This window comes from Leptonychotes weddellii, chromosome 1 (genome assembly GCF_054177405.1).
Source record: "Leptonychotes weddellii isolate Sample4059 chromosome 1, ASM5417740v2, whole genome shotgun sequence".
NCBI classification, from domain to species: Eukaryota; Metazoa; Chordata; class Mammalia; order Carnivora; family Phocidae; genus Leptonychotes; species Leptonychotes weddellii.
In genome coordinates, this window is record NC_138369.1 from 107,057,390 (window position 1) to 107,077,897 (window position 20,508).

Here is a 20,508-nt window from a genome sequence, read left to right on the forward strand (position 1 = left end):
ATACAGAATTTTATTTATGACAATGAAATTTGAATTTGGTATAATTTTCACATGGCATGAAATATTACTCTTCTTTTGATTTTTTTTTCAACAATTTAAAAATTTTAAAACCATCCTCAGCTTGTGGGCCATGCAAAAACAGGCAGCAGGAAAGATTTAAAGGATGAGCTATAGTCTGCCAACCCCAATCTAAATAAATTATTTATAAATTTTTTAAAAATCTAAAGTCAGTAGAGCATGCAGCTCTTTATCTCGGGGTCATGAGTTCGAGCCCCACGTTTAAAGGGGGGAAAAAAAGAAAAGCTTTTATTAAATAAATAAAACTAAAACTCTACATGGTCCTTAAAAAAAAGACTTAGACACTGGGCTCTAGGTCATACTAATGTTTTAGTAAAACACCCAGGATTCACAATCACTTTAATATTGTGAGGAGGAGCATAAAGATTTACTTCATCTCATGAGTAGCACTAAAGTAGTGAATAAAAATTTAAATGCTTAAGGCCAAGGATTTTTTAATCCATGTCTCCAGTAAGAATTAGTGAGGTTTAATTTAAGAATTGTCTGGGAAAGAACACTTTTAAAAATATACTCAGCCTAGATCACAAGCAATTATGAGGAATGTCAGATATGACTCAGAATGCTTTGTGATTTCTGGAAAGCGTAACTGAAATCTTTTTTTTTTTTTTTTTTAAAGATTTTATTTATTTATTTGAGAGAGAGAATGAGAGAGAGCACACGAGAAGGGGGAGGGTCAGAGGGAGAAGCAGACTCCCTGCTGAGCAGGGAGCCCGATGCGGGACTCGATCCAGGGACTCCAGGATCATGACCTGAGCCGAAGGCAGTCGCTTAACCAACTGAGCCACCCAGGCACCCGTAACTGAAATCTTTTAATAGAACTCTGATTTATTCTAATTTTTAAGCTTAGAAATAGCTTGACAGATGAATCTGAATGGGCATATAAAATATATCTGTGCAAACCACTAAAAATTAGAAAGCTAAAGAATGTTTTTTACTTGGGTGGTTCCTCATCAACTGTTTTAATTGTTCCTCATTTAAAAAAATCTTGAATTCTACTTATATTTTGCTGCAATTACATAATAGCTTAATACCATCTCCAGTTATTAAACTTCACTAACTTTACTAAACTTTATTACTAACATTTACCTAATAGAAAATTCCCCCAAATTTAGATATTTCCTTACCTAACAAAGGATGTTCAGAAGTCAAATCTTCTCTCCCCACAGTTATAGCTGCTGGAGACAGTGTGGGTGGTGGTGGGGTTCTGTCCATCCGGACACATTCATCTGACTCTTCTCGCATTTCTTCTTCACACACATCTTCTACTTGATAAACCTGCAACGACAAACCACACTGCCTTAAAATGTTTCTAAAAATACATTTACTAAGGTGTTCCTAACTTAACTGAAAAAAAAATAATAAATTCTAAGTGTTTTAAATTTTAAAAAGGCAAAATGATTATTTGACAGGCTGAAAGGAAAACTTTAAAACAGCTCAAATGAGGTTTTCCATAATGCTTGACAATATTTCACTAAAAGCAAGTTGTGGATCAGTATCTAAGCTACAAATTACTAAAGTTTCAAAAAGGTGAAAGTCAAGTCAGAACATATTTTTAATTTTGAGAATTAAAAAAAAGTTTTGATTTTATACAAAGTAACTATTTGGGGAATTTACTATTGTTTCTATTAACTTCAACTGTCATAAATCAAAATAAATACTAGTATTTTTCACAAGCACACTAAGTACATCTCCAAAATGACATATATCAGGAACTGCTTAAAGGATGACACCCCAGGCTCTCTTCTTTGTTATATTTATGTGAACTGAAGATTAAATTATGAAAAGTAATGTCTGAAAACATACAAAAAAGGTATGCAATTATATCTTTAATTCTTTAATCTTCTGATCTACTCAAGAATCTAATGAATTTTTATAAGCTAGTACCAGGTAAACAGAAAATATATGTCCTTGAAGTAATACACATACATACACACACACCCCTCCCTAAGCCATTTGACACATTATTTTTAGTTAATACTACTCCATACTTCTGAAGTTTTTAAGTTTTTAACAACCTTGTTATCTAATGCTAAAGAGCATACTGTAAGAAGAAAACATGGACTCAATCTGAGAAGGTACTATGTAACTAAAAATAACTTATTAATTTGTCATTAAACTTAAGGCTGTTTTCAAAGGCCACTTTTAGACTATTTTGTCATCATTATTTTACTAAAAACAAAGCCACAAAGCAGTTCCTTTCTTTTATATAGAAAGCTTATTACTTAAATTTTCAAAAGTCATGAGTTTTTAAGATTACTTACCTAAACTGATTAATATTTCTAATAAACGTGAAAACAAAAATCTCTCAACATTCACAAAAAACTTTGTGATATCTAATACTGTATTTTTAATCAAACTACTGAAAAAGTTTGATGATTTGAAGTATATAAAGTTAAATATAAAAATGGTCAAGATTATTAAAATCAGCATAAACCATGTGTTACAAAAAGGACTATCAAGTTTCATCTACAAAGGCATAAATCCAGCAACAGTGACAGAGTTTAAAAAAAAAAACACCTAATTCTCCAAGCCTCCATTAAGAATAAAATATCTTTTAAAAAAAAGTCTTTTTAAAAATTTAGAAATCCTAAAAAAAAAAAAAAAAATTAAGAATCGTCCAGTTACTGATGATTTTATACCAAATATAATATCCAGAACTGTGATCTGATTCAACTAAGTAGACTACATTTTTAAAAGTTATTTGCTCCCAACCCTGCATCTGGAAATCTGTTTCACCAAGAGATTCCCTGCCTCATGTCTGGATCCTTACAGTACAACGATAGCTGCTAGTATCTGTTCACATAATTTTTTTTAAATGACGATAATGTCCACTACAGGGAAAGTCATCCAAAAGAAATGTCCTGGGGGTTAAAGGGGAAAAAAAACAAAAACAAAAACAATCTTCTAGTGAGGAGCATCTGCTGTTGTGGTGATTACCTTAATTTGGCAGTGGTAGGGATGTTGATTCAGAGGTAATTAGACAAGTATGGTTTTACCAACAAGTTCAATTGTATCTGTGTAACATTCCTTTATTAGATATTATCTTTTCTTAAAATGTCAAAATCCTCTCTTTAATATTAATGCTGTCACAGTTTTTCAAACACCTACTACAGTACCTTTTAAGGAATCAAAGTTTGATCATGCATAGAACTCTGGTTTTTAAAAAATAATGAAAGAGTTTTGAAGGATAAGAGTCATAACATAAACAGCATATTCTGAAATAATCCATCAAAGAATATTATAAAATACTTGTCATTCTTTATAGGTAAGCCTAACTACACAAACTTTCTTTCAAATCTGCTATGTAAAGGTAAAATAAGTTAATAAAAGAAGTAGGCAAAAACAGATCTGTCACAGACATCTGGTACCATCAACATAAAAAAATCTAAGTGCAACAACTAAAATACTGAATAAAGCAAAGAAATAGAGGTTTTACTCACAAGATCATTAGGAGACTGTGCAACGCAATTTGTTTAGTTCATAACTACAACTATTCTAAAACTAGCAATGACTGCCAAACTTACCTCAATAAAATACATTAGTCCCATCTGTCTCCCTTTCCTAAACAAACTGTACAACATTTATTAATTCTAAATTATCTACTCTCACATATCTTATCATACTCAAATGTCAATGACAAATTTTAGTTTTATAAATGTATCTTTTATATATTTTTTAAAAATCTACATTTACTTTGACAATTCATAGTTAATCTTTTAAACTTCAAATCTCTTAAGAAGTAAATAGATATTACTATCTTTAAATATCTGAAAGAACCAGGTAATTGTGAAGAAATGTGTAATTCATGAAGAAACATGATTTGATAAAAAAAGTAAGATGTGATCAAAGATAATAAAAGAAAAACATAGTAACTTAATAAATAGGCTATGGTACTCAAAGAAAGATAAAAGATAAGAAAAACAACATAGGAACATCTATAGCAAGTATGACCACACCAGTGACAGCAGAAAAAGTTACTATTTTCATGGGGGAAAACAAAAACTTCAAAATATGAGATAACATAAATTTAAAAAAAAAAAAAATTTTAAGAGAGGACAGCAAGAACAAGACCTTAAATTTTTTAGCTTTCATGTCTTATTATGTTGATATTTCTATCCCAAATATGTTCCTCCAAAGTTTCCCCTAACAAAAACAATTAGAAAATTAGAAGGCATACAAAGAAATTTTACTTTTTACTTATTAAAACCCAATTCACTGACCTAGAAAGAATATAAATTTAAATTTGATTTCTTTGGAATTACTATACACTTTGAAGCCTGTGTTTTATAATATCCATTGTAAATTCTTCAAAAATCTAAAAAAATAGACATGAGAATTGCATGACAAACTTATTTCTAGATGCCCATTGTTGTTTCTATCGAGTTGTTTTTTATAAAAGTAAATTAGAAGTGGAACTCAATCTCTTTATGCCTATTAACATCAATGAGGATGACAAGAATAAAGAATCTATAAATTTGCATCCTGAAAACCATTAAGGAACAGACTTTGAAACTCCTTTCCTGAGTTAATGGTTATTAATTTTTAAGTGATAAAATCTCTTCAGTGAAATCTGATATGAAACCTCCTTTGGGAAGACTGTTTTCCTCAGTTATAAATTATTAATTTGATCCTTCTGCCTAAACATTTAGAAACCTTATTTCAATTTTTATTGTAAATTATTTTACAAATTTAAGAAGTCTTTTAGAGAATGTTTTAAAGAAAAACATTCTTCAAGCTAATTTTCTTTCCTAGGCAACATGTACCAATGCTAGAGGTTTATTCTGATAAATTTCACCACAATCTCAATTATTCAAAACTTTTATTCCTCCCAATGGATTTTTTCATCCTCAGTATTCAATTCATCCACTCAGTTTTTTTAGCTTTTTAAATAAGAAATATGTAAAGTGTATATTTTCTCTACATAAATTTAAAAATCAGAAGTTTAATAATTCTAAAAGATGGGTTACAGTTAATGTTTTTTGCAAAGTTGGATTATTTCCTAGAGTAAATGTCCTTCTTAAAAATTTGATTACAAAATATAATTTTACCCCAAAATTACATCATACAAGCATACCTCCACCATGAAACTAAAGCCCCTAAAGGCCCAGGACTTCAAAATGCACACAACCAAAAAGGTTAGGTAGATAAACCATACGTTTAAGAACATACAAGCCAACAGAAGGGATCTATGAAGGATAATCACCTTAAGAGAAAAAACTTTGTGCAGATGACACTGGTTCAAATGCATTCCCTTGGGGAAAAAAAATCAACTCTGTAAAGATAGCAGATGGATTTGTTTAAATAGTAATAAAATTAACGAGGGACTTTAATAACCATCACAAATTATCAAGCATGCAACCATACTACAACAAATGGCATTTTTTTTTCCCATACAGCATGTTTGTCAGACACTGACAGATGGAAATTGCAAGCTTTTTAAATTCAAAGGCATTTAGATCTAGCAATGTAACATAATGTGGGAGAAAATAGTATTTACTCTCAGTTCAGTAAGAAAGTCAAAGAGCTTCCAAGGGCTTACCACTGGTGGATCAACAGGTGCTGCTGGTTGTACTTGTAGGTTTACCGCAACAGTCTGTGGAGGAGGAAGAGTCTGAAATGGCAACTGGACCAAAGCTTCTGCAGCTGGAAGCTCCTCTTCTGACACCAAAGCATTCTGCACCAAAACCTGGCCCTGGGATAGAATTTCAGGCTGCACTTGTAAAGACTGCATAGACTGCAAGGGCAGTGGTGGAATCTGAGCTGGAGGAGATGCCGACATCTGCGGAGGGGTTGCAATTGGGATTGGAGAGGACTGCAGGGTTGAATACTGCTGGTGTGATGTTGGAGACACAATCTGCTGACCTGGGGACACCAAAGCGGACTGCTGAACTGGGCCAATGTGTACAACAGGGGAAGCTGGAAGTGGAAGATGGGATGGAAGATTCAGCTGTGCTGTAGACTGCACCTGATTAGCAGTGGATTGCTGCAGGTTTGGCCCTGGCTGGAGAGCTGATGACACAAGAGGGTGTGGCTGAATAAGTGCCTGTGGATGGATAATTATAGTAGGAGACTGACTTGGTGAATGAGGCGGTGGGGGAGACACCACTACAGACTGCTGTGCTGACTGGGACTGGCTAGGAGACACTGGTAAAGGAGGGGGATGGCTCTGAATTGGTGAGCAATGCTGTGACTGGGCATTACTAGGAGTTGGAGGAAGGCCATGGTTCTGGAGTGGCATACAGTGCTGGGATGGGGGTGGGTCTTGAGTTGGATTTTGAAGTGTGATTGGCTGAATTTGCTGTTGCTGCTGCTGTAATATCAGCTGATGATGGGAAACCTTGGGAGGTGGAGAATGAAGAGGAATCTGCTGATGTTTTATTAGAGGATGAGGCTGAATTGGAGGATATGAAGCTGTGAGAGAAAAAAATGACAATTAGTATTTTTTTCCAAAAATATCCTAGAAATTTATAAATAAAATCTAAAAGAGGAAAAGTTTTCACATCAGAAGGTCACAATCACCAGAAATCTATTACAAGTCTTCCCGACAAGAGTGATTTGAAAATGTAATGACAAACAACCTTTCCATGGAAAACTATAAAGATTTCATGAAATAAACTATACTGTGATAAGCTCCAAAAGAAAAAACTGCCTAAAACAATGTATTCATAAATCTGAAATATACACATGATTTATTCTTATTAAATTTTAGAGGTCATTAGAATATCTGCATTAACTTTTAACAAAGTTTATCCATCTGAATTCCTTCTTTGGGGAGAAGAGGAGTATCCCTGAACAAATACAAGATCTATAAAAATAACTTCAAAATCATAAAAATGCAATATCAAAATTCATAAAGGTTTCAAAACTTTCTAATCTATGTCTAAATAGTCTTCCAACTAACAGTCAATGTAATTATTTATAAAGCTTCCCAAATATGTTTCCAAATTTGAGCCAAGATGAAAAGTTGGTATTACTCGACCCAGGAAGAGAAAATGTTTTGTATAACAAGTTAATTCAGCTAAGCAAAACACATGTGTGAATTCTATAGCACTGTAACTAAGAAATAAAATTTCAGGGGCCATTCCAAATCCAGGAGAGCGCTAGTTTTGCTTGCAGAGAGAATGAGGCAATCAGAAGTCCATGCTGTCTAAATAAAGGATCCTGTTTTACTTTTCCCCTGCCCCCACCAAAAAAGCCAACAAAAACAACAAAAAACCCTACAGTAATCTATAAATGACAGTATCCGTTTTTTCCACAGAAGAGTCACTCACAATAGGGATAATATATATAAGAATTAGCACAATCAAGTAGTAAATAGTTGTTCCATTATTATGCCTCTTCTGCATACTAGTGCGTACGTTTACAGAGGGAGATGCTGGTGAAATCCTGTCTAATGAAAAATGGAAAACGGGCTTCACTAGAAGATAAACTGAAAAGATTGCTTAATATCCTACAAAGGCTATATGCATTTAAAATAGGTCTAAAGAGAGGGCAAAACTTTTTTCTTAATCTCAGAACGTTAAGATAAAGGCTATAACATCTTGCATCTATTTTTATACTTAACCAGTTAACCACATTTGTGACAAAGGCCTTATAAAAACTTGTAACAACTTTTTTTTTTAATATTCTTCCATTTGGTTGGTTATCATTTAAAATTTTGGAGATCCTTTAAGGAAATTAACATCTGATTAACATCTCAAAAGACAGGCATTTAAAAGGTTCAAAAAATAACCACAAATTGTATTTAAAAAAAAAAAAAAAACAGAGATAGGTCTAAAATTTCACCTAACAAAGTAATTTTCACATAACTAGACTAGCACTTCAAACTCAGACTGAAAATTTTATGCCAGCACTTTGCAAATGTGTTGATAAAGACTCTCTCTATATTATAGAGCATTCAACAAAATCCTAGAATCCTAGAGTGCCTTTCCTCCAAAGGGCTCAAGGTGCTTTCACATTTCTCTCTCATTTGTTCAAGCCCACTTTAATTCAGTTTTTTAAGTTATAATTAAAATACCATATTCTTGATGTATAATGTATATCATATTTATGGCAATAAAAATTCTTTCTCAGCTCTAGTTAGTAAGCAATCTTTTTTTATATGCTAGAGCTGATAATTCAATAGTATTCAATTAATACTTTCACCTAAATTAAATTTTTCTTTGATGAGAAATCAGAGTGAGTCTATATATTTTATATTAGTCCCTAAGCCCAACTGACAATCACATCTATTAGAGAATAATTGTGAGGATATCTGAAACAATACTTCTGTATAAGAAAAGCCCTAGTGCTCTGGAGAATGATACCATGTTTGTTAATTTCTCTGATTTTAATAAACCCTTTATTATTGTCAGGATGGCCTTTATCTGGAGAATTAATGATTGGTATCATCTCTCACATATATAGAACTCTTTATATAATTACTTACAATTAAATATATTATAAATTATTAAACATATTATTTTACTAAGTAGTTACAACAACCCCATGAGGTAGACAGGGTACTACATTAATCCAATATATCACTGGAGAAGAAACTGGGCAGTTAAGTGCATTGCCTGAAATCACCTGGCTTTTGAGGGGCAGCCCTGGGTCTAAAAGAACCCAAAGTACTAGATGAGTCTGGGTTCCTATTATGGACTGAATGTTTGAGTCCCCAAAAATGCGTATGTTGAAACCCTAACCCTAACGTGACTATATGGTAATGGGGCCTCTACGGAAGTAATTAAGGTGAAATGAGGTCAGAAGGGTGGGGCCCTTACAAGAAGACATATCAGAAAGCTCGCTATCCTCTCCCTCCTGGCACTCAGATAAAAGGCCATGTGAGGACACAGCAAGAAGGCAGCCATCTGCAAGCCTCGAAAAGAGCTCCCACCAAAAACCAAACACTGCCAGACCTTGATCTTGGGTTTTTCAGCCTCCAGAACTGTGAGAAAATAATGTTCTACTGTTTAAGCCACCTATCTATGATATCCTTTATGGCAGCCTGAGGAGACTAGCATAGGCTTTTCACTACATATTAATGTCTACAAAAAGTGGTACATATTTTTTTCCAACTAATGTCATAAAAGCTCTAAAAACTGCTATAAAAGCTTGAACTCAAATACAGTTCATGATAATTTCCAGTCATATGGTTAAAACTCACCTTTATTTTATATATTAAAAATAGATTAACTATCAAGTGAGAGCTACACATTCAAGAAGAAATGAAGAAAACCAAATGATTTTAGCACCTTAGAAATAAATTTAAGGAAACAATAACCATATCCATTATAATAATTATTAGTCTCTACTACAGAACACCAGTAAATTTTTTCATATTTGAAAGTGACCTATATACATAGGCATTTTTCTAACTAAGGAACAGGATAAATTACCAAGAATCTCAAAAAAAAAAAAAAAAAAGAAAGAAAGAAGAAGAAGAAAAACAATTTAGCTTCAGGCTTTTTCTGCTCTCAACAAGAGCAGAAAAAGTAAGAGTAGAGAAATCCAGCTATTGCCTAGCCAGAAGATACAAACTGCTTTGAATAACTGCAGTGTAAAGCTTGAGTGAATTTATAAGTTTGGTTAACTGCAAAGGTTTTTGCGGCTTAGGGTATTTCGTCTGGTTTTATTTCTAATCAACACCACATGGGAAACCGGAGTTTGGTTAATACACTTAAGAGATCTAAATCTGGAATTGCAATCAACCTTAGAGTCTGATAGTTTTAGCTTACTGGTCTCCTCCATACCTACATAAAATACTGGCCATCAGAGGAAGGCAACAATAGAGATCCTATCACACTATCAATGAAAGAAAAGGGGAAGAGTAATTGTCAACTTAGAACCAGGTACTGGGAGTTCAGGAGAACTGAAAATCTAAAAGTAGATCTCCTTGCTTGAACTAACCCTGCAAGACGTCCTAGCTTTATCTGAAGGTAGCATTCTCTTTGGAAGGAAATTAACGTACCCTCCATTATAATCTATCAAAACTATAAGAATCACTAAAAATTGTCCCAAGCAGTCATGTCAAGTGCAGTGGGTCATTACTGCTCCACAATGACTCCTATCAAAACTGGCCAGAGGCTGGTTTGAGGCTGAAAATACTCTGGACAGTACAGTACAAAAATCCTGTTATGAAGCCATACAGAGAGCAGGACCTAGGCACACAGATGTTTATAAAAAAGAATTCACATCACACTACACTATGAATGGATTTATTTATTTTTTTTTTTAAGATTTTATTTATTTATTTATTCATGAGAGACAGAGAGAGAGAGAGGCAGAGGGAGAAGCAGGCTCCCAAGGAGCAGGGAGCCCAATTCGGGACTCGATCCCAGGACCCTGGGATCATGACCTGAGCCGAAGGCAGACGCTTAACCATCTGAGCCACCCAGGCGCCCGAGGATTTATTAATTTATACATTACAACAAAGCCTGAACTTAAATCTAAAGATTCAGATTTAAAAACTTCAAGCAGTGATACCCAATGAGTTTGAATGAAAAAAATTGTGCTGTGATTTCCAAAATTCAAATGGAAACATAGATCAACTATTAATCCACCAAATATTTACTGGCCTCCTGTTGCAGATAAGTACATATAAGGCACAACTTAGTGCTGAGTCAAGATAAAAGGATGAAAAGGTGAAAGTGAAAAAGGATTAAAGGAGTTAATAACTGTAAAGTACCTGACACATAAGTGTTCATTATTATTATCCTACTCTCAAAGAACTTACTATACAGTAGAAAAGCTAAGATCACTAAGTATATAAATAACTACAAAAGAAAAAGGACCACAAAGTATAAAAACACTATACAAGTTCAAAGTGATGAGAGATTTCTAACTAGGGGACTCAAACAATTCCAAGACAATGAGACTGGGTACTACAGAGAATGCAAGCAATATCAGCACAGAGGAAACATGCAAGAGAAACAGGTTTAGGTGGAGAAAAAACAGACTTCAGTAGTATAAAATGAATCTTTAGAAAGCAATACAGAGTTATAAAAAGACAGAAAGAAGGTGCTTACTTGATAAAGTTGAATCAAGGGAGGATTTTTTTTTTTTAATGAAACATATGTGGTGTCTAGCCCAGTGCATGACACACACACATACTTTCAATAAACAGCAGTTGGACTGGAATAAAAACATAGGCAGATATATTACAAATAGAAGAGATCCAAGTATGCTTGAGAAGCAAAGGAAAGGATCCAGCATGAGGGAGACAAAAGATGCTGTAACAACTACAGAAGGTTAGGAGCTGGTAAAAAAAAGATGCAATCAATGACACAAGCAGTGTAAACTTTAAAGTAGAAAACGAGTAACTCCTTATCTTATTAGAAGTAAAGAAAGCTCAACACTGAGTAATTGTGAGATGAACAGAATGGGTGGTAAGGAAACTCACTCTGGATGGCCCCAACATTTTCAGCATGAAAACCATGAAGCAGAGGATCTTGTGTATAGCAGAGGGAGCACATGTGGGAATCAAAGGTGGAGGTGAATGAAAATGACTTAGCTGACTGCCTGACATCTTTCTCTCAGAGATGAAATCAGAGATGGAAAAAAAGCAACATGGTAAGAAAAATAATTATACAAAATCCTTATTTTTGGAAAGTGGTAAACTCCACTCACTAATGACAACAAAAATATACATGTTTTTCTTAAGAGCTTTTAGTTCTGTTCCACTAAAGCATATTAAATAAACTACAGTCAAACCTTTTTTTTTTTTTTTAAACTAAAAGGTTTTACAAGAAACAAGTGTTGACGAGGATGTGGAGAAAAAGGAACCCTATGGCACAGTTGGTGGGAATGCAAACTGGTGCAGCCACTGCGGTAAACAGTATAGAGATTCCTCAAAAAATTAAAAATAGAACTATCCTACAATCCAGTAATCACACTACTGGGTATTTACCCAAAGGATATGAAAACACTAATTTGAAAGGATATATGCATCACTGTTTACTGCAGCATTATTTACAACAGCCAAATTATGGAAGCAGCCATGTCCATCAACAGATGAATGGATAAAGAAGATGTGATACACACACACACTGAAATATTATTCAGCCATACAAAAGAATGAAATCCTGCTATTTGCAACAATATAGATAGAGCTAGAGAGTATAATGCTAAGTGAAATAAGTGAGAGAAAGATAAATACCATATGACTTCACTCATGTGTGGAATTTAACAAACAAATGAACAAAGAAAAATAGAGACAAACTAAAAAACAGACTCTCAACTATAGAGAACAAGCAGATGGTTACCAGAGGGGATTGGATTGGGGGGAACGAGTGAAATAGGTGATGGGGATTAAGAGTACACTTTTCTTGATAAGCAGGGAGTAATATACAGAAGTGTTGAATCACTATACTGTACACCTGAAACTAATATAACATTGTACGTTAACTATACAGGAGTTAAACTTTTTTTTAATTAAGTAAATAAATAAAAAATAAAAGCTATTGGTTTTACCAATACAATGGAAGACCAGCACATAATGAAGATGTTAATCAAATGTCAATTAACCAAAAAAATTTATATTATTATTATCTGTTTTAGCTGTTGGGCTCTTTTGATTTCTCTTTTTTCAAGCTACAATACTGATTTTTTTTTAACTCATGAAACTCACATTAAAAAATTTTTAGAAGTATTGTTCTTGTTCAAGTAATAGACATCTTTTGTTTTGCTCTGCCTGCTAATAAAGTGAATGCAACTATTTTCAACAAGTTTATCCCACCTGGTGCTATTAACTGGTGAATACTTGATGTCCGGGTGACAGCTGTGCTTCGTGATTCCAGACTTGGACTTTCTCCCTTCTTATTACTTTCTGGAGAAGGATCCCGTTGGCTGATTTTAGAACTGGTCACTGTTGTTTTGTTATGACAAATTGTCAATGACTGAGTTTGACTAGTGCTTTTTGGCGGACCATTCTGTGAGCTAGATAATACACCCAACTTCTGGCTGCGTAATGTTAAATTCTGAACCTAAGAACCACACAACAAAAAATAAGGATGAAACAGATGGTATTAATTGAGATGTGATAATCATTACCATTATAACAACAATGACAATACATTTATATTGTTTTTTTACACATCAAGTTCCAAGCACTTGAAACAACTGATTCATTCCAAAAGAAAGGGGAGTTATTATTCTAAGTAATCATATTAAGTAAAAATTTTTTAAAAAGACATTAAGGGAATCATTAGGAACAAAATGAAAACAGTATATATACATATATATTAAATGAACTATGAATATGAGGAAATCACTCTGCAACATACTGCATTTTGAAGTTACCAGCTCAGAGACAGCCAAAGGGAAGGAGAGAAAAGGGTACTCCAGATAAAATGGAAAACCTGAGCAAAGCCTCAGAGGCAGAAGAGCCCAGGATGCATTAGGGAAGGAGCAATTCCTTCAACTCCGCTCTGACTTCTCCAGGCCAGGACTGTGAAACATTGAAGGTTATAAGTGCTTTATACTCTTGTGAGAAGTTACTATATACAGTTAGGAGTATGCATATACAATACTGTCATCCTCATAAAGATCAGAAAGAGAACTGCAAAAAAAAAAAAAGCTACCCATTCTACAGAGATTATAAGGGAACACTCATCTTGTAAATTAGAAAACTCATTCATCAAATCACCTACCCATTATGATAATTATGAAAAGCATTTCCTATCAACTCCTTTTTAAAATCCTGTTGTTATGGAATACTCACTTGGCTTTGAGAACTAGATCTGATGAACTGAAAAGACTGTGCATGGCCTTGAAATGGCTTACGTCATGGCTCCTGTCTACACCTGGGGCTATTCTAAACATACCACCAGTCCGGTGGTGGCAAGATCATCCCAATGACTTTCACCTGAGGTTTATAACATTCCCAAACGGCAAGGCAGAAAATGCCTCTCCAATAGCTGCCTGACCTTTTACCTATCTGGAAATGAATGTATTAAATACATTTATGCTAGCACTGACCCTGAGAAGGAAACTGAAGCAAAAGATTCTAAAGTGACAAAGCAAATGAGATACTGCTGCTTAATAAACATTCTTCAGTTTTCATGTGTGTTCTGCCTCTACACCTGTTATCATTAACTGATACTCACAGGCTAAACCTTCTCTTCCGAAGTGCCAAATGCAGTGGGTAGCCAACAGCAGGTGCTAAACAAATTTTCACTTCAGATCAGTTGAGGCTTGATCAGACTATTCTAAGCTACTGAAAGAATTTTCTGAGACCATATGGAGCGTCTTCTCAGATTTTTGTCAAATATTTCATAGCAATGTAAGTAGACTAATAATTGTTGTATTACTGAAATTTAATACAAAAATAAAATGTGCTAAAATCCAGGTTTCTCAGCTAGCCACTCAAAGCCCTCCACAGTCAAGGCCCAAACCACCTCAAGCCCCATCTTCCACTACTTCAATCCACAATATTCACATTCTAGCCAAACTGTTCTGCTCACCCTTCTCCAAACACAACTTATACTTCCTCCATTTAGAGCCCTTGCTCAAGTTTCTCTTGCCTAAAATGCCATTTTTCCTTATAGCTGTCTCCTGAAGCCCAATCCTTTCTTCAAGGCCCAGTAAAAATCCCACTCTCTCCCAGAGAAACCTCTCCAAAGTCCCTGGTTAGAAATAATTTCTCCTCCCCTCTACAATGCCTTTCCCACAGAATTTGGATCATACTGGCCTACAGCACTGACAAATGTCTAGCTTATTTTAGAATTACTAATGTGTCTGTGAAATGCTGAGACACTCGCTGGCAGACTCTCATCCCTGACATTCATTTTTGTACTCCCCACAGTTGAGTGCTACAGACATAACAGAAACTCCACAAGTCTGAGATATTCTATTTCTAATTTTAAAATATATATTAATTTTTTTTTTGCTAAGTGTTTAGTTCTATTTATGGTTCTTTTTAGGCAAGCAGTAAAATCTGTTCATATTCAACCAAAAAAATCTCAACAAATTTCTAGTGGAGGCACATTACAATCTTTCAGGAAGCAAGGAAAAAACAGCATAAAATTTAACATCTGCCATAAATGATCTATAAAATGAACCAAATCATAATGATATCCAAAGGCTAAATTATAATCTGAAAAACCTGAAAACCTTCTTTCAAATAAAAAGCATATTCACAGTAAATGAGGATTTCACACAATGAACCCTAAACCTGAAGCAGTCCATTTCTATAGAATAATATATTTTTTCTTCTAATTTTGTTCTCCGGAATTCTGAAAGAAAATGCATGTGTGTGCTTATTATATATATTATATACATTATTTATATGAATAAATTTTGGAATATGGCCATAATAGCTATGGTCATCTTGGCTTACATATTTAAAATAAATTTCAAAACATGTCAACCATACTCCTAAAGTATATTAGAGTTAATTTAGCTGTTAATAGAAAGATCACATATTCAGATGTCCTTGACAGACCTTGCCTTTTGAGAAGAACCCACCCTCTTCTAGATACAGAATAGTTCTCTAATGTCCAAGTTTCATTTCATCTGAACTTTTCCTATGATCAAATTATGGAAACATTCTAACTTTGGTGGCACATGACATTTCTGCTAATTTCACACATTACATTTTTATAGTGGATTACTCAAATACTCTCACAGCTATTATCTAATTTGGTTCTAACAAATACTGTGTAAATTACTGTGTAGCATCCCTTCTTTGCAGATGAGGAAACTAAGATTTAATGTCATATTGCCAGGAGTAGAGCTGAGTTTCTGGTTTTTAAATCTAAAGGGCTATTTTCTTCTCAATGCTAAAAGCATTCTCCAGATAGCCTTGGTAAGTAAGATTTGTTACTTTTAGTCCTGTATCTTTCTGAAAGTCAGATTTTTTGCTTATTTTTATTTTCTTGGTCATGGTGGGGAGAAGGAATGGAGCATTTAAAATAGTAAATAAGGGTAAGATATTCCAAATTTCTTATTTTTGGACAGTATGCTACAAATGAATTTTAATACTAAGGAAAAATTAACTGTTATAATACTGACTTATGTAAAAGAGCATTAAAATAAAATTGGCATCTCTTAATTACAAATTCATTGTTTTAAACATTTCATATAAGTTTAAAAATTAACAAAGTGGAGCACAAATTTTTTCAAAACTAACAGCCCCGAATTTGGGGAAAGTTACCACTAGAATATGCAAAGTATTAGCATCCTCTACCACTGCCAGCTTCATTCACTGCCATTTCAAAAAGCACAGCAAAGAAAAAAATTTGTAGTCAGATTATTACAGAGCCACATACCTGTACAACATCAAACTGGACCCCAAAGAGCCACTTTTATAAAATTACTTTGACTATGCTCACATTAAAGGTACTGCTAAAGACCGCTAAGATGTTTTCTCCATGAGAACCCAGAAGACAGACTCTAGAGCACTCTCTAGAGAGCATGTTAGTTGTTTTTCTAACAACTGGCTTATTTTACCTTGGAAACTGTGAATCATTTAAATGGCTGTCTTTCTCTCTTCACCATTAGCTACTTGAAAGCTAAGAACTGAATTCATGACTTATCTTTAGACAATATATAACAAAAATAGTGATTAGTGGCTTGTGATATGTGCCAGGCACTATGCTAAATACTTTGAGTATGGTCTTATTTACTCCTTTTCACAGCTCTGAGCTATTCTAGTTCACAGTGAAGAAACTGAGGCTTAAGAAATTATATCCAACATAATTTCATTTAAATGCAGTTTAAAAACAGGCAAAACTAACATAGGTCAGGATAGTGTGATCCTTGAGGGGCAGTAATGGCAGGATCAAAATGGGCCATCAGGGAGGCTTCTCTGGGTCCTAGTAAGGTTCTCCCTCTTGACTGGGTGGCTTGGGATATAAGTGTATTCTGGTACAGATTACTGAACACTTAAAATATGTTCTGGATATATATTATGTTTTAATAAAAGCTTTAAAATGTCCAAAAAAAAAAAAAGAAAAAAGAAACTGAGGCTCAGGGCACCTGGCTGGCTCAGTCGCTAGAGCATGCTGACTCTTGATCTCAGGGTCATGCATTCAAGCCCCACACTGGGTGTAGAGCTTACTTTAAAAAAAGAAAAACTGAGGCTCAGCATAGATAATAATAACTAACACCTAGTGAGTGCTAAGTATCAGATACTGTTCTATTTTTCAATTATTTTTTAAAGATGTATTCATTTATTTGAGAGAGAGAGAGATGGAGGAGCAGAGGGAGAGAGAATCTCAAGCAGACTCCCCGCTGAGCGTGGAGCCCAACCCCTGAGATCAATCACCACCTGAGCTGAAACCAACAGTCAGATGCTTAACTGACTGTGCCACCCAAGCGCCCCTTATTTTTCAATTATTAACATAGTTAATCCTCACTACGACCCTATGAAGCATTTTATAAATATTTATTTTATGTTGTTGAAACTGAGGGGAGAGGTCAATGACATACAATGAAAAAGTGGCAGAGCATGTACTTGAACAGGAGAGTCTGGCTCTAGAGCCCAAACTTGTAACAGTATGCTACACTATGACCTCGTCCAAAATCAATCAACTGGCAAGTGACAAAGCTGGCAGTTGAAGTCAGAATTTCAACCCAAGTCTTTCAATTCCTCCCTTTGCAAAAAAAGTACTGAGTACCTATAATGTTCTAGACACTAAATACATCTATTATTCATTCTTCAACTTACCCTACAAGTATATATGACTATAGGTATATATATATGATAAAAATGTTTGATAACTTGGCTAAAGTCATACAACTAATAATTGTAGTGGAAGCTGAAATCAAATCCATGGAGGACTTCATGCATGTTATTTGAAAAGGAACCTCACTCCTAACTCTATGCTACTTTTCTATTTTTATTTCTACTTTTTTTATGCATGTTTTCAATTTCTTTTATCTTGTCTTATTGTATACATCTTGTAAATCAATTAAAATCTTAGTTGGAACAAAGTCAAGAATTAAAAAAAAAAAAATTTAACATGTTCTGAAGGTTGATAATGGTCTATCTTTATTAGGTTTTATAAAACCAAAAGAAAACAGGAAGATCATTACTTTAACAAATCACTCCACAAAGAGATATCATAAAGGTTTAGAGCTCAAAGAACCTTAAAGGTAAGAAAGGTCTTATTTTGTAAATATGGAAACTAAAGTACAAAAAAGTTAAGGAATTGTGGATGGCCAGAGAGCACATTAGGAGAAACCTGAGTTTAACTAATCACCATCTTTATATGCTGATACATGAAAATTGGCCTTTATTATTCAATAAAATAGTAAAGAGGTTCTATGAAAAGTACCAAAGAATATTACTACTCTCTCATTTTTTACCTTTTAAAAAAAAATCGAGATTAAATTAAAAATAAAAAGCCAAGGATGACTCTAAGTTATACCTATGTCTGCCATATGTAGTCTAAAACATTAGCTATGGAAAAAATACCAAAACAGTATCAAAGTAATATCCTACTCAATTGGGTTTTTAAGATTTTTTTTTAAAGATTTATTTATTTGAGAGAGAGAGTGTGTGTGGCATAGTAGCAGAGGGAGAGGGAGAGAGAATCTCAAGCAGACTCCGTACTGAGCACAGAGCCTGAAGTGGGGCTCAATTCCATGACACTGAGATCATGACCTGAGCCAAAATCAAGGGTCAGATGCTCAACTGAGTGCACCACCCAGGCGCCCCTTCTACTTGCTTTAATTTCAAATTTATTCAGGTTGCCTGGCTGGCTCAGTCAGTACAGCGTGCAACTCTTGATCTCAGGGTTCTGAGTCTGAGCCCCACATTGGGTATAGAGATTACTTGAAAAAAATAAAATTTAAAAAAAAAATAAAATTAATTTTAAAAAATAAAACTTATTCAATTTAATTCATTTTAATCAACTTTACTGAGGTGTAACTTACATACAATAAAATGAACCAGTTCAATGAGTTCTGATATATGTAAACACCATGTTACCACCACCTTAATGAAAATATGGAACATTTCCATCACTATAAAAGTTCACCCATGCCCATCCCCAATCTCTCCCACCTTCTGACCCAGGTACCACCAATCCAATTTTTTTCACTATAAATTAGCTATGCCTGTTCTGGAATTTCATATAAAAAGAATCACAGGAGTGGCACGTGGGTGGTACAGTCAGTTGAGTGCCCGACTCTTGGTTTCAGCTCAGGTTGTAATCTCAGGGTTGTAAGATACAGCCCTGCCTCAGGCTCCACGCTCAACGTGGAGTCTGCTTGGGATTCTCTCTCACTCTCTCTCTGCCCCTCCTACTTGTGCGCTAAGTAAATAAATAAATCTTAAAAAAAAAAAAAAAAATCAGGGGCACCTGGGTGGCTCAGTTGGTTAAGCATCTGCCTTCGGTTCAGGTCATGATCCCAGGGTCCTGGGATCAAGCCCTGCATCAGGTTCCCTGATCAGCCAGGAGTCGGCTTCTCCCTCTCTCTCTGCCCCTCTGCCCTGCTCATGCTTTCTCGTTTTCTCTCTCAAATAAATAAAATCTTTAAAAAAAATCACAGGGTAGGTACTCTCTGGTGTCTGCCTTCTTTTGCAATTATAATGTTTCTAAGATGCATCAGGAGTGTGTCCTTTTTTATTTCTTAAATTTGTTTATCCATTCACCAGTTAAAAGACATTGGTTGTTTCCAGTTTGGGGCTATTCTGAATAGAGCTTCTATGAATATTTGTTTTTACACGCCTTTATATGGATATATGTTTCCAAACCACTCAGAGTAAACAACTATAAGCAGATATGATGTTTAACTTTACAAGGAATTGACAAACTCTTTTCCAAAGTTGTTGCACCATTTTACACTCTCACCAGCAATATTATGAAATTATGGCTGCTCCAAGTTCTCTCCAACATGTGGTATTGTAAGCCTCCTTCATTTCAGCCATTTTAGTGAGTGTGCAGTGATATTCATTGTGGTTTTGATTTTAATTTCTGTAAGGGTTAATGAGGTTGAACATGTTTTCCTGAGCTTACTGGCCTTTTGTATATCTTCCTTTGTGAAATGTTAAATCTTTGGCCCATTTTTACCTGAATTGCTCATGATCTTACTGAGTTGTAAGCATTATGTTGTATATTCTGGATGCGAGTCTTTTGTCAGATATATGTATTATGAATATTTTCCCTCAGTCTGTGGCTTGCCTCTTCACTTTTGTAACTGTTTTTTGAAGAAGATTTTAATTTTGATAAATTCTGATGTGTTATTATTCTCTTTTATGGTTAGTGCTTTTTGTGTCCTAAGAAAACTTTGCCTAGTCTAGGGGCCATACCACCCTGAACGTGCCCAATCTCGTCAGAAAGCTTTGCCTACCCTAGAGTTGTAAAGATAATCCTTATGTTCTCCTCTAGAGGTTTTATAGTTTAGGCTTTTACCTTTAAGTCTGTATTTTACTTCTAGCTCATTTTTGTGAATGGTGTGAGGAGAAAATTAACGTTTGTTTCTTTCATAGTACCAAACAAAATA

At 34.4% G+C, this 20,508-nt stretch overlaps 2 protein-coding genes across 15 annotated transcripts in view; one reads left to right on the plus strand and one right to left on the minus strand.

Moving 5' to 3' along the window:
• GPR160 (G protein-coupled receptor 160) overlaps positions 1–20,508 on the plus strand; it is a 119,419-nt gene that overhangs the window by 82,241 nt on the left and 16,670 nt on the right. Inside the window, exons 5-6 of one of the 7 annotated variants that reach the window (XM_081829394.1) lie at positions 11,796–11,886; positions 18,057–18,153. The exons of 2 other annotated variants lie outside the window; for them this stretch is intronic. The gene's annotated coding sequence lies outside the window, so the exon portion shown is untranslated. Of the gene's footprint in view, positions 1–5,656; positions 9,510–11,795; positions 12,783–18,056; positions 18,154–20,508 lie in introns of those variants that run through there. 4 more of the 7 variants (XM_081829395.1, XM_081829398.1, XM_081829396.1 and 1 more) reach the window with 4 other exon arrangements.
• Positions 1–20,508, minus strand: part of PHC3 (polyhomeotic homolog 3) — a 78,593-nt gene that overhangs the window by 33,805 nt on the left and 24,280 nt on the right. For 6 of the 8 annotated variants that reach the window (XR_014148094.1, XR_014148093.1, XR_014148092.1 and 3 more), the window contains 4 exons: positions 12,794–13,040; positions 5,618–6,489; positions 5,282–5,329; positions 1,203–1,353 (listed from right to left, as the gene is read on the minus strand). Coding sequence is in view for 5 of the 8 variants with exons in the window: in XM_081829373.1 (XP_081685499.1) it covers positions 1,203–1,353; positions 5,282–5,329; positions 5,618–6,489; positions 12,794–13,040 (1,318 nt within the window). In the remaining 3 variants the exon portion in view is untranslated. The remainder of the gene's footprint in view (positions 1–1,202; positions 1,354–5,281; positions 5,330–5,617; positions 6,490–12,793; positions 13,041–20,508) is intronic. The other 2 variants (XM_081829375.1, XM_006736330.3) reach the window with 1 other exon arrangement.